The following is a 14,001-nucleotide window of genomic DNA, read 5'->3' as shown; positions in this document are numbered from 1 at the left end:
GATGCTGATTCGAAGCGAGCCGCCTCATTTTTGAGGGGCTAACATTTTTTTGTGAACAAACGACTCTCCTCCCTATTGCAACCTCCCTACACAAGCACAGAGCTCTTCAACATGGTTCGGCACAAGAAAGACAACTTCTCCTCCAGAGGGAAGAAATACAACAATGCGCCGCGAGCCAGAGGCCCACGAAACGACGACGAAGATGGAGATCACCCCGCATCTCGCCCCTCCTTTAAGGCAGCATGCTGGGATTTGGGCCACTGCGACCCAAAGCGATGTTCAGGGAAGAAGCTAATGAAACTTGGACTTATGCGGGAGCTTCACGTTGGACAGAAACACTCGGGCGTCATCATCAGCCCGAATGCAAAACAAACAATTTCTCCTGCGGATCGAGAGCTGATGGAGCAATATGGAGCTGCGGTGGTGGAGTGTTCGTGGGCTAGGGTGAAGGAAGTTCCGTGGCCGAAGATTGGCGGGAAGTGTGAGAGACTATTGCCGTATCTGGTTGCTGCGAATAGTGTCAATTATGGGAAGCCGTGGCGACTAAACTGCGTGGAAGCATTGGGAGCGGCGTTCTACATCTGCGGACATCCAGAATGGGCCGAGGAGGTACTGTCACATTTCTCATATGGAGAGGCATTCTTGGAGATCAATTCGTCAATCTTAAAGAGATACGCGGCGTGCAAGGATGAAGAGGATATCAAGAAGACAGAGGAGGCTTGGATGGCCAGATTGGAGAGGGAATACTCGGACAGCAGAGCGGATGGTGAGAACGGACCTGAGACGGATATGTGGAAAGGTGGAAATTCGAATCACCGAGCGGCGGTCAGTTCAGACGAGGAAGACGAAGACGAAGATCGTAAAGGGGAGGGAAGTGGGGATGAGATGGGCGGAATGTACCTGGGCACGAAACCACCAAAGCCAGCTGAAGAGGAACCAGAGGAAGATAAGGATCCGTTTGATATCTCTGACGACGAAGATGATGAGGAAGAAATGGCCGAATTACGACGAAGAGTCCTCGCCTCGAAGCCCTTCTCGAACCCAACAGCGTTCGAAGAGAAGAAACCCCCGGAAAAAGTGTCTCGGCCGGTGCCACTGAAGGAAGATTCAGATGTCGAGGCAGACTCGGACAATGGAGATGATGACGAGTTTGATAATATCATCAATGCTACTCCAGTCACCGACAGAATAGGCATTCAAGCGAAGCAGAAAGCAAAGGCAGAGCCTCTTGCCAGCGCAGTATTCTCCAGAGCAGTTGTTGGGGCGCCTAAAAAGTGGTAGCATGGCAACTTAATAAGCAAACACACTTCCCAAACCCTCAAGATTCACAAGCTATACGACTTCAAATGTTTCTTCTCTGGTTGCTCCCAAGTTGAGATGTCAATCTTCATGAACCGTAACTTAGAAAAGTGACGGTCCGTACACACCGCCCATATCCGTTGGTCATGTTCTTATCCCCAGATTTCATCAGGGTAGTCCGTGTGGTGTCAGAAGTCAAGACTTCCTGACCACAACCTTCACTCCACCCCCGCATTATTAAAGAGCTCCTTCACCTTGGCAGGATACAGCCACTCGAGGCCCGATTTACGTCGTTCAATCAAGTCTACTTCCCTAACATCCCGCGGAATAATTTCACCCCAGCGTGGCCGGTCCCCCCCCCCCCCCAAACAGAGTTACCTTTGATAGTCGAAGAAGATTCTCATTCTTACTGCGACCTAACGCAAGAATCCAGGCGTAGCTTTGGGGCGGGGTTCCCTGCCATTTCCGTACCACCAGAATCGAATATGATGGATCGTTGAAAATTAGTTCTTGCTTTCAGCTCCGACATCGAAAGAGGTGGCAACCCGTGAAATCCTCCAAAGAGCAGGGCAATTTCCGGACCAGATCCATACGATTCGAGTGGTATTTCTATCAATACTCATAGCAAAGACTATCTTCTCATGCGTAATCAATGTCTTCAAGGAGCTGAAAGCAGTGAAATCCATCTGCTAGACTGCTACCTCTTGCTGCAATTCGTCGTATCAATCATTGAGAGGTGTAACTCAGGAAGCTGTGTCTGCACCTCTCTAGGGTATCGTAGAAGAACTTTGGTATCCACGGCCTCTTATGTCAATCTGTTTGAACTACCCAAACTAACGACTTCAAGTAAGGATGGCTCTTCAACAATTATATGGCATACCTACCCATGGGTAACAATACTTACCAGAACCCGAGCGTGGTAAGCCATTCCAACTTATCTTCTTCGTTTCTACCACGGACATCGCAGTTTACTACCAGCATGAAATGTTATCTGCATGTAACTCCTGAAAGATAGTGTTCAAGTTCACATTGTGTGCGCGGAACTCTCTTGCACAATACAGGACGGAGAGACTGACCGTCAAATCTCCCAAGTCAGTGACCGCAAGTTGAGGTGCGATTCTAGGAGGTTGAATGCGAAGGGCTTGATAGGCAAAGGGGCATTCCAGAACTCAGTGGTCGAGAGTATAGACGGTGGATGGTGGGGGCGTGTTCGTCCAACTCTCTCTGGGAAAGAAACACCTATGACACGCAAGAATGTGAGGTTAGGCAGGTCATAGAGTTTGACTATATTGTCTATCCAAATACCGGACAAGTGAACTTCCAAGGTCTGGCAAGACAGAGTAAGTCGCTGTTTGATTGATGGTGAGAAGAGAGGATGTTGGTTTCCGACCAGCTCTGGTGGTTGCCGCGGTTTATGTTCGAGTTTGAGAAGGTCTTAGTTGGAGAATCGGCCAACGTGGTAGAAGATCGTGTTCCATGAGAATTGATTTGCAACTCTCGAGGCAGAGGCTCGCTCGCCGTCTGCAACTTTAGAGCCGTTAAAATCGCGCTGAGCCTAACCGTGCCAACGAGAGCTGACATTCGAGCGAGCACACCATTGTTGCTCGACACCCAGGTATCAAAGATACGCAGGAATCAAAATTTCGTGTATTTAGGAACTCGGGTTTGATTTTGGCAGTGTAGCTTCAGCTTCTGACTCGCAGTGCGGAAAGGGCTTGCCGAAATTCAAGAAGTGGATCATCTTAGAAGTTAGCACACTTGTTGTTTTCAAAGGTGGGGTATCAGACAGCGTCCAATGCAAAACACAAAATCATTATTGAGAAAGAAAACCAAGCATGGTGCGTGGTAAGTAGGTTATGCTATGCTTACACATTCTCTTCCCATCAATCTTGTGGTGGGAGTCTAGGGTGTAAAGATAACGGACTTTACTGCGGTTGAAAGTAAGTCGTTGTTGTTACGGCGGGTCCTCCGAAGATAGTGGCGATAAGCCATGAACTCCTCATCTTTGAGTCTTACATTATTCTTCTGGTCTGGTTCCTTAAACCTTCATCTCTGAGAGTGGTGTCACTTTTATATCAACCCTTACACTTGCGTCCCTTCGAAACCCTGCCTCGAAGATGGATCCAAGCGAGTTGAATTCTCCTCCTGTAGTAGCGAGCCCAGAAGACGAGCAGTTCTCCCCAACCAATGCATCGAGATCGACAAAACCAGCACGGAGGTCTCGTGTTGCTCTTGCATGCCAAAGATGCAAACAACGAAAGCAAAAGGTATGTTTACCCCACTAAAATTATCCATGGCCACTTCTCTGACCCTCGGCGCAGTGCAACGGCAGTCAGCCTACCTGTGCCAGATACATGAGGCTCGACCTTGAATGCCATTATGTAATGCCAACCACGCCAAAGCCTGGTCAAGCTCGGACTTATATCAAAGCTCTTGAGGACAGGGTTGCAGAGCTAGAGATGCTGCTCACTCAGAATGGGAACATTGCTGTCTCTCATGATCACTGGAACGAGGGGCCAGAGGAATTGGAGAGCGACGAGCAAGAAGACATCGAACCACTTCTCAATGCTGTCCGAGATTTATCTTTGGATGTTGCGGGGTCGTATGTTGGCGGAGCATCAACGATCACTCTAGGACGCGCTTTGGGGACCGCGTTGGCGGGCAAGTTGCAGTTTGTCGTCCCTGAAATAGGTGCCCAGAGGGAGAATGCCAGACCACTGCGTACGAGTTCAATCGCAAGTGAGGTAAGCTCACTACCAAGTGGCAACGGCTTTCACATCAGTCAAGTTCATGATGATGCTGCGGAAAGGATGGTCAAGGGCTATCTGGGCCATCTTTGCACAAATTTTCCTATTATGTACTCATATTCCATCGTGGAACTCAACAACAGGCGGCATAATTTGAAGGACATCTACGAAGAGAGCATCTTGAACTTAATGTATGGGCTGGGTGGACATTTCCTTGAAAAGGTACGTGAGCTTGTTTTCCCGCTTCTTCTATTGCCAAGCTTCCTCGTTGGAAGAGTCGCCTCTTTGTTCTGATTTTCACACTTGCTCGTCCAAAATTTGAAATGATTGCTGAGTATATTCCAGACAGGAGACCCAACAGGTGTATATTTCCCCGAGAAACATTATGAGGCCGCGTTCGATAACCGAGAGGTTATCTTACGATTCGGAGACACTCGTTCACTCACCTATCTAATGCTACTTGTCCAACACTGTCTACGAATGCCAAAAGATCCAGGACCCTGGTAAGATCTTTCTAATACTGCAAGGGGGACTACTCTCCGAGTTTTAAAATGATGCTAACATAAATGCAAGGACATTTATAGGTCTGGCAATGAGAATGTGCATTGAACTTGGATTGCATAGACAGAAGCGATCTTCAAAGGTGTCATTGAGATCAGAACTTAACAAACGTCTTTTCTGGTGCTGTTACTGGTGGGATCGCGAGATAACCATCGCACTTGGCAGGCCACCTTCTATATCTGACCATGACATTGACGTCGAGGTACGCTGACTTTCCTTGAAATAGCTAGCTCCCACTTAATGATTCAAATTAGCTGCCATCAGACATCGATGAAGCGAATCAAGACGTGGAAGTATTGAGAAGGGCTGCGAACGTCGATAAATCTGCCCCAGCATATCCACAAACCACAATGTCGACCTTCATCCATATCCTACGGCTCAAGAAAATCGAATCAGACATCCAACATATCATCTACAGAGTGGATCGTCCCAGCGCTTCTAAATCTATTCACCAATCGACAGACTTGTTCCTCGAGAGACTTTATGCCTGGAGAGATGCCATTCCGCCACAGAGTAAGCAATGGGGCCCTGCAGATCGGAATAAATTTCGAGGTGACGAGTACATGAGTTATGATTCTTATGTGAGTTACAAACACTCATTTTGAATCGAGTTCAAATTTACTCATAGACACATTTGCAGATGGCTTCATATCACAAGAGCGTTCGAGTTCTACTCCAACCTCGCCTCTACGAGCAGAACATCGACCAACGATACTTGGATCTCTGCGCAGAAGCCTATCGTGGAGTATGCCAGACATACAAAAGATTGCATCAGAGAATACCACTCGCGTTTACTTCGGTATCTCTGCAATCGGTGTTTCTTGCAGGCCTTACGCTCGTCTACTGTATGTGGCATGATCACAGTCATAATGGCTTCAAGAACTTTGGCGCCTTGACCGACTGCAGCATAATTCTCTATGTCATGGCCGAACGCTGGCCCGCTGGACGCAAATATCGTGATTTATTTGAGTCTGTTAAGAAGTCAGTTCTGGATGTAATTTCAGAAGAGAAGCATGTCCCGAGAATGGCGGTGGTGAATATGAAGGATGAGATGCAGACTAGTCTGCATGGATTGCAAACTAACCCGTCGACTGAGATGGAGACGGTACATGACGATTTGGACCAGATGATTAGTGATATGACTGGGGAGCAACTGTTTTCTTGGGAAGATAATGAGATTGATATGATTATGGGAGTTGAAGATGGGAATGGAATGGGCTTCGCTGGCCCGGTAGATATGTTTGATGATATGCTTGAGAATGTCGACCCGGGATGGGAGAACACTATTTAGGTCTGTAGGAATTAATTCGTGTGCTTAGACTAACTCCTATGGTTTCGTTATGTGGAGAAATTGTAACCTTCGCTTAGGGAAACCCAATCCTCAAAGCTCTCTTGTTATAAAGCGAGACCCTCAGAGTTTTCCCTCTTCTGTTATCACCTAATACTCACCTACAGATGAATTTACAAAGTTCAGAGTCGGTGTAGGATGGAAATCCCCAGACTCCCATCAACCACCGGTCACATTTTGAACTTGATAATGTCTATGCTTCATCGTTTAGGTCTGATTCCAACTACTAAGGGAGCTTCTCAACGAATCGGATGTGTAGCCCACTCTATTGCGGACCCAGAACCAAGTCTCTAGTAACTCTCTGTAAAATAGACCCGAACTCTCGGGTTGTGCTGGGACATCCTTATCATCCCACTCTTCTTATCTCGGTGTGAACTAACTCCCTTGAATTTAATATGGGTTCCACGTTTCCTCCATATAATTATTTAGCGGCAAGTCCCTGCCGATTTGCAGCGCAGTTTCGGATCAAGGGCCCGCCCCGGCCTTGCGCCTCCCATGCGGATTACAGACTTGAAGTTCGACTTGAAGAGTCTTGGCAATGAAAACGGGCTGCTCCTGGGAGCTGCAAGATATGGCTAAGATATGCATGAGCTTCGAAATTATTAAGAATGAACACTAGATTTCCAATATGATATAAAATCCAGCCTAGCGGTCCTACTGCATAGCTCATTACGCCCCCACTATATAGCCTTTGAGTTTTTGAGTGCCATAACTCATCTTGCACGAAGGAACTATGTCTAAATACCTGAAGTGGGCAGGGTTGCCCGCACGAACTGATATTCATCAGGGTAAAGGAATAACTGAATAGGGAGACCACGATTTGTACCCCATCCTCGAGAAGGAACTTACATACGGGCGTGGAGCTGTCATCCTTTACTGGACGACTTACGGTATCGGTCTCCCAACATGGCTATAGGAAGCTCGTATATCTCTGTTTGGTTAGCCGCTTGCGAGGTTGTTGGCGCGGTGTTGCTTGGAACTATCATTTCTAGTAGCAATGCAATCCTCTGGTGGGAGATTAGGAGGCGAGAAGCACTTGGTATATGTGAGCAACGAATCGAGACAGGTTGATTTGTTTAGCTAACCGTAGACAGACAATGACGGTCGGGGCTTTGTTCGGGTTGAGAGGCATATATTTGCCATTGTTCTTTCAAGTGCTGGGAAATATCATCTTTGTAAGCCTCCCACCATGTTCAAATGATTTCTGAATATTGCTCACTCTTGGATACAGTTCGGACTTCAGGCAACTTATGGCGGCCAAGCTATTTCTCTTATGCTTGGCGCAATTTCTCCATTCTACAATAGTCTTGCCAACACTTTATCTGCCAGGTAGCCCTCGTTTTCTTCTGATTTTACCCGAAGAACAAATGGAAAAGAAATATGGTGAGTACTGACATTATTTAGTGCTGGTACAACCACTAAGGGCATGATCGGATTCCTCCCCTATATTATCACATATCTGCATATAATTGTCTTCATCAAACCCCGCAAGCTCGAAAAATTCATGTAGCTTATTTTCATTGGAGTTGTTAGTACAGTGTTCGGCATCATGGCGTGGGCGGTTCATAGCAATGGCGAGTTTTGCTGGCGATCTTGCGCACCCAGATATCACCTTTAGTTCCAGCGCACACGGCTTCAGATTCGTGCAATATATCGGCACTGTGGCTGGAACATATGGTGGTGCGGCAGATCGAATTTCTGATGTAAGCATATTCCTCTCTGTTTAACTACACTCTACTGCTTGCCAATTTCGTTTCCTCTGTGCTACTGATACTAATTATTCGTAATGGACGTGATTCTCGAAGAAGAACTCACACATTATCGGTTCCACAACAACCATACCAACCGTGATCACAATATGTGCCCTCCTGGGCGTCCTCACAGCAAGTGCGACTCGAGCAACTTACGGAACAGCAATGTGGCTAACCCTCACTATCCTCACTTACGTCCAAACCTCGGACTACTCTGCCGGATACCGAGCCGCAACGTTTTTAGCAGGGCTAACAATTTATTAGCATCAAGTATTAGTAACGTAACTCAGAATAACGTTGGCCCGGGGATGGGTCTTGCTGGTGTAATGCCGCATATATTAGCTTCATGAGAGGTTCTGTAATAATGTGTCTTTTGGGATCAATTCCTTAACCATGGAGGTTCTTGACCCAAGCCTCTGTATTTCTCTCCGTCATTTCAAGTTTCAGGGATAAGTTCCACTCCGTCCCATGCCATCATACATTGTGGCTGGCGTGTTTCTCTTAGTCTTTACTTCTGTGAAAACAGAAATTCTTGTTTTCGATTACTGGATTATCCGAAAGAGGAAGTGGGTGGTGCCTGACCTCTTCATTGGGGGCCGCGGACATATCTATTGGTATTTCCGCGGCATCAACCCCCGAGAGTGGTTCGCTTATATTGTCACTACGATTCCGTCTTGCGTAAGCTACCACTCCTTCACTTTGCCGTTGCGCCCAATTACTAATATTTTACCCAAGTGGGCCAAGTCGGACTCTTTGAAAGTCCTATAGGAAAGACGACCGGCGCCGCTGTCATAATTTACCGGGTTCCCTACATCTTCGGTTTTGTCCTCGGAGCAATTCTGTTTATTGGCACCAATCACTTCTACCCTCTATCAGGGCTCGGTATAGACTTAACATTTGAGGTAGATGTGCTCGAAGGTGTTGAAGCCGTGGTTCCTTCAAGTGATGGAAGTGAAAGGTCGACGAAAGAGGCATTTGCGATGCTGAAGCAGAGCAGTGATAAGACTGCATAAAAGCTTAAGAGTATCGATGAAATTAATGGTTGTAAAGTATGGTATCAAAAGGGTTTTAAGTTTATTTGAAGAGAAATGTAGGACCTCTGCGGTTTAAATTCCGACTTTGATGGTAAATGTGTGCAACCCCTGAATGGGGTCGCTAAGACTACTCTAACCCCCTGAAAATTAAGCGAGTCCACCCCTATTTTGCCCCGATGACCTCGCGACTCCCTTAAATCCTAACGTCGAAATTTTGGAACTGTCTCTACGCTTTCTGAGGATATCAGCTGGAATTATGACAGCGACAGAAGGATTTCTCTGGCTTCAAATTACCTGACCAAGCGGAATGCGCACTCCACACGGCAGCAGACAGCCGGACTTCTCTCACCCTTGAGTGCACGAGTCATGGCACGAGAATAAAGACCACATATTTGGCAAATCTAGTTGATAAAACTTAATAACAAGGAGATTTGAGAAGAAATATACCAACTCGGATTAATTGGAGATGATCACGGCTGCGGCGGTGGAGTGCGATATTAGATGGCTTTCTCAAGGAAAGCTGTATTGACAGTTTAGAGAAGACGGAATGGCAGAGGAACAGCTTCGAATTCACAAATTTCCTCATGTTGCTACTTTGAGTTCGGTTGACGATCCTTCAACTAATCGAACCCCTGTGCCTGCCTTTTTTGTCTCTGTCTCTTTTGGTGCGTTCCACCTTACCTTTGCACCCGGATGTGTTGCCTTCAGCAGACTCTCGCCAGGAGCACTCTGAACATTCTCTCTCAAAGTGCCTCCTGGGGCTGGATAATCATTCCAGTAGATGCCTCTTTTCTGTAGTTCAGGAACAAGCAAATTCGTAACTTCCTCGAAGCTTTCGAGATTTGAGATATCTAGTCAAGCCAGACTTGCACATATCAGAGCATTTTTAGATGGATGCTCACAGTTGACGTTAAATCTATCAATATCTGCCTCCTTTCACCACTTCTCAAAGAAATTGGCCACCATCTCCGGTGTTCCGATCGGTCTTGGTCCAGCACCTCCCAACACAAACAACTCAGCCATCATCCTCGGCGTAAGAACTTCCTCATTGGCAATTTCTTTGATATTATCAATGACACCCTGGATACTATTCTCATAATGGTCTCCTTTGAAATCAATGGGCTCGTCCAAGGGACATCCACTGAGATCCACAGCTGTGAACCCACAAAACCTTGCCAGACCTCCATTGACACTACCTGTACAAGCAGCGTCAAAGAAGTTCAACTGCATCATTTTCTTGGGAGTGGTCGCCATCTTGACATCCTTATGCAATGCCGGGTAATAACTGAAAAAGTCAGTAGCGGAATCGGACGCGAAACTTGCTTGAAATTATCCCCTAAAGTGATATAATTTTCAAAGCATTGTAACCGTTGTGTTGCAGAAGTGTTCTCCGGGTGGTAGTTAATACTGAGCCGGCAAAGTTTCGCCGCTTCGGTAGCAGGAGCCGATTCGCGAATATCGTGGTCCCGACAGAACGCAAGTACTTGAAGAAAGCGATTTCGAGAACAATTTCCGGATTCTTCAAACCTATGCAAGGTTGTACGCCCGTTAAAGAATCATCTCTTCCCTCTTGCTCTCTTCTCGGTCATGAGCAATCACTTATGAGACAGACTCAACCCATAATAATTTCTCGCGTGGGACGAGGACGCGTACTTACTCGGTATGATATCCGTTGAAAGTTTCTCCTCCACCTGAACCGGGATAATGTTCCTCAATTGTCATTCTGTCTCGTCTAGAAGTTAAAATACTTCTCCGTCCATAATCCCATGAACATATGAATCCCCAAGAATTGTGTACCACCGTTTCGAGAGCAGCTCTCTTCATCTATAATCTCCATAGACAGGAATTAGTTACACATCTCTTATTTACTCTAGTCTAAAATACTTACTAAGGATATTTAGCTGCAAGGAGGAAGAATAAAAGGTTATTAATATATTATAGTTAAGGGACAATTACGAAAAGAGGGGGGGGTCTATAGTAGGGGTCTTTACTCCTAGATCTCACACGTGGCTTAGTCACGTGCTAGACTCCTTAGGCTCTCAGGTGTTGAAATTAGGGGCCTGAGGCCCCCAATAGGCTTAGTAAGCCCTGGAACCGAACGCCATGGGGCTGTGCACTAGCTTAATACCCTGTCCAGCTGGAATACCCTGTATAGCTGGAATACCCTGTACGGCTGGAATACCCTGTATAGCTGTAATCGGTTCAGCTGGCATAGGGATTTAGTACATGTGACTTAGGGGGTTCAGGGCTATATATACGGGCTACTTACCACTGTAGAACAGCAGTCAATTCAGTATCGTTTACTTGGTTTACATTGCAAGCACGTGACCCTAGCTTTATTATTTAGCTAGTTCAACATCAGGCCTTCCTACATTAGCTTAGCTGTCTGTATTCTTAAGATGTCACATCGCACGTGCGATTAGCTTTAGCAGCTTACACTTCGCACAAAGCTCTTATTATTACTCGTTCGACTAATTCTTCCTTATATAAGACTGGCCCTCTTACTTATTTAGCGCCCACGCCTCTCTTTACCCTCCCACGCAAGCCTACGCCTATACATGGTCCGAGATCCTTATAATAACTACGTCCCATCACACTATAACCTCTTCGATTTTGCGCGGCCCTTCTCAGCCGAAGAAAATGGAGGACTTTGAATACAGCCGATTATCACTTGCAGAGAATGAAATCCGCCTCATCACATTGCTCCCAGGTCGAAAGACCGACCAAATCAAGTGCGAAATTGTCAGTAGGGCGCTTGAAGAAATCACCGACAACACAGCATATGAAACACTCTCGTATTGCTGGGGTCCGCTGGATGCTACAATGAAAGTTCATATCTACGACGGACCGTTGAGAATGGGATCCGTTTGGGTAAAGCCTAATTTGCATGCCGCCTTGCTTGTTTTCCGTCGCGAAAAAGAGCCCAGGAAAATGTGGATCGATGCTATATGTATTGATCAAATGAGCGACGAGGAAAAGAATATGCAGGTCCCCCTTATGCGTCGGATATACGAAGGGGCAAGTGGCGTTCTGATTTGGCTAGGAGAGGGTTCCAAGGATAGTGATCCTGCAACTTCTCTGATCAGGAAGCTGAACAAAGCCGCAACTATCGCTGGGCCCACCATAACAAACATCAACGTCATGAGTAGCCAAGATCTCACGAAGCTCGGGTTGCCGCCTCTCTCTAGCCGTGATTACTCATCGTTGCTATCGCTCCTCGAGAGCAAATGGTTCTTCCGCGCATGGGTTGTCCAGGAGGTTACGGTTGCGAAGAAAGCGACACTCTTTTGGGGTACATCCAGTACGGAATTGAATGATCTCATATCAGGGATGGATTTTGCACTCAAACTTCACCTGGTCTTTACGATACATCCAATTGCCAACTCTGTTCTCCCTATCGCGGTGGAGGTAACGGCCTACCGCTCGGGAAGGTGTACACTCCTCGGCGTGCTCCTCCGCCATCGTAGGTCCCAAGCTACAAACCCATTGGATAAAGTCTACGCCTTTATAGGATTGACGGAAAATTGTACAGAGCCGCAGGCTAAAATTCAAGTGGACTATAAGCAAGATGTCCGCACCGTCTACATAGATGTCGCGCGGAAGGTTGCTGCGCATGACAAATCCCTAGATATTCTCAGTTTGCCGGCGCTACCACTTGGGTCTGGTATTGACAGCTTGCCTTCCTGGGTGCCAGACTGGAGCACGCCAACAGAAGAAAGTGCCAAGCAACTCCGACACATTGTTGGGGGTGAAACAAATTCACTTGCTAACGGCGAGGAGGCGAACTACAGAATATCGGAACCCTTCTGCGCTACACAAACCACTCTCTACACAGGCGCCCCTCTTTCCTCATATGAGGGAGCTGTTTTGGCAACAAGAGGCCATATAGTTGATACAGTCGCTGCTGCCGGCGACCTCTTCGAGGGGCTCTACATAGCAAAGAATATCAGATCTGTCATGCGTACTGTAAGAGGCATTCTCAGGATGCGACGTACTGTGTCCAGTTGGGAAGACGTTGCAGAGCTCCACACACATGATGGGAATGATAAATATGTGAGCGGCGAGGATACCATGGACGCATTCTGGCAAACGCTAGCTACTGGGAATTTCTCAGAACGCAATAAGGACGAATTGCGCTTAATGTATGGCTACAGGCGTACCCGGACGCACAAAATACGAAGACCCAGTTTGGCACAGGCTTTCTTCGTAGCATCCCTCCTACCTGTCGTATCTCAGATATTTAAACAGCCACGTGCGGATCTCCTGACGCAATCGCGGTACTTGTTGTTCAGGCGGATGATCCGGACAGAGGGGAAGAAGTATCTTGGCTTAGTCTCTGGGGATGTTAGGCGTGGCGACGAGGTCTGGCTGCTTGAAGGATCAAAGATTCCTCTGATTATCAATAGGCAGAGGGAAGGGTATGGGCGACTTATTGGGGACGCATATATCCATGGTATCATGTACGGGGAAGCCTTTAGGATTGACGATTGTGAAGACTTGATACTGGAATGACAAACGGGTCGCATCTTGTTGGATGAGAAGGTCTGGCTGAATACTCCCAAAAGCCCCCAAACCGCGAGATGGATTCCAAAGTTTTTGTGTGAACGGTGAACGAAGTTTCGACGCCTTCTTTGTTGTACTGAGGGATTAAACAGAAACTTACGGTGGTACGTATATCGGCTTGCTTGGCTGGTGGAATGCCGCTCCTTCCTGTGCAGAAATTGGAATAATATTCAATCCCTTTAATTATTACCTTAATGTGCGTTGGTTTCCAAGGGCTAAATCTGCGTATTATAGGCTAGAATACACCTATTGCAACAATCTAAACTGTAGTACTGCGATCAGAAGTACTCTGGCTTGTAGCAGGAAAAAGGCACGTACGCCACCCTGCAGTGTTATAAATAAACGTACTCGCAACTATAGAGCTGCAAGCGCCCCTGCTTTCAGGATTCAAACTTGCCCCCTTCCAGAAACAACACCTCTTTCAGGAAGCACGATCTCACTTTAGAGCAGGAAATAATGCCCCAATCTGCAAAGGGTGGGCGCAGAACGCAGGCTGAGCTCTCCGAGCACACACGTGCTGGCTAAAGAACCGACGGTTTAGTACTGTAATTAGATTGTAGGAAACCCAAAACCTTAGAACCCGGACTCTATTTAGCGGGGAAGGGATTAAGTTTACATAAACTAGAAATCAAATTCCTACAGAGATGGGATTCTTAGCAGGACGACCTAGAAATAGCACGGGCGCTGCGAGTAGCGCA

The 14,001-nt window shown here is 46.9% G+C and overlaps 6 protein-coding genes across 6 annotated transcripts; 4 read left to right on the top strand and 2 right to left on the bottom strand.

The window, feature by feature from the left end:
* Positions 1–70: 70 nt before the first annotated feature.
* K444DRAFT_606494 (DUF367-domain-containing protein) lies at positions 71–1,655 on the top strand. The gene has a single exon (XM_024879005.1). It carries the CDS (start codon positions 112–114, stop codon positions 1,279–1,281), a length of 1,170 nt encoding a protein of 389 aa, XP_024744476.1. The 5' UTR covers positions 71–111; the 3' UTR covers positions 1,282–1,655.
* A 721-nt stretch (positions 1,656–2,376) lies between these two features.
* K444DRAFT_606492 (uncharacterized protein) lies at positions 2,377–2,906 on the bottom strand. Its single transcript, XM_024879004.1, has one exon. It carries the CDS (start codon positions 2,878–2,880, stop codon positions 2,593–2,595), a length of 288 nt encoding a protein of 95 aa, XP_024744475.1. The 5' UTR covers positions 2,881–2,906; the 3' UTR covers positions 2,377–2,592.
* Positions 2,907–3,416: 510 nt separating this feature from the next.
* On the top strand, positions 3,417–5,914 carry K444DRAFT_658576 (uncharacterized protein; the record flags this gene model as incomplete). Its single annotated transcript, XM_024886274.1, has 6 exons — positions 3,417–3,566; positions 3,621–4,268; positions 4,392–4,549; positions 4,620–4,809; positions 4,862–5,188; positions 5,248–5,914. The coding sequence occupies 6 exons, from the start codon at positions 3,417–3,419 to the stop codon at positions 5,896–5,898; spliced, it is 2,124 nt and encodes a 707-aa protein (XP_024744474.1). The 3' UTR covers positions 5,899–5,914.
* Positions 5,915–8,097: 2,183 nt separating this feature from the next.
* On the top strand, positions 8,098–8,474 carry K444DRAFT_516269 (uncharacterized protein; the record flags this gene model as incomplete). Its single annotated transcript, XM_024873669.1, has 2 exons — positions 8,098–8,146; positions 8,212–8,474. Coding segments are annotated over 2 exons (312 nt in total), but the record flags the coding sequence as incomplete, so codon positions are not given.
* Positions 8,475–9,676: 1,202 nt separating this feature from the next.
* Positions 9,677–10,462, bottom strand: K444DRAFT_623721 (uncharacterized protein; the record flags this gene model as incomplete). Its single annotated transcript, XM_024882315.1, has 2 exons — positions 9,677–10,025; positions 10,398–10,462. The coding sequence occupies 2 exons, from the start codon at positions 10,460–10,462 to the stop codon at positions 9,677–9,679; spliced, it is 414 nt and encodes a 137-aa protein (XP_024744472.1).
* A 918-nt stretch (positions 10,463–11,380) lies between these two features.
* K444DRAFT_658575 (HET-domain-containing protein) lies at positions 11,381–13,252 on the top strand (the record flags this gene model as incomplete). Its single annotated transcript, XM_024886273.1, has 1 exon — positions 11,381–13,252. One exon carries the CDS (start codon positions 11,381–11,383, stop codon positions 13,250–13,252), a length of 1,872 nt encoding a protein of 623 aa, XP_024744471.1.
* Positions 13,253–14,001: the final 749 nt, after the last annotated feature.

The sequence above is a fragment of the Hyaloscypha bicolor genome (genome assembly GCF_002865645.1).
Source record: "Hyaloscypha bicolor E unplaced genomic scaffold K444scaffold_10, whole genome shotgun sequence".
Classification (NCBI taxonomy): Eukaryota; Fungi; Ascomycota; class Leotiomycetes; order Helotiales; family Hyaloscyphaceae; genus Hyaloscypha; species Hyaloscypha bicolor.
Note: the sequence above shows the minus strand (reverse complement) of the source record. Positions and strands in the feature narration are given on the sequence as shown.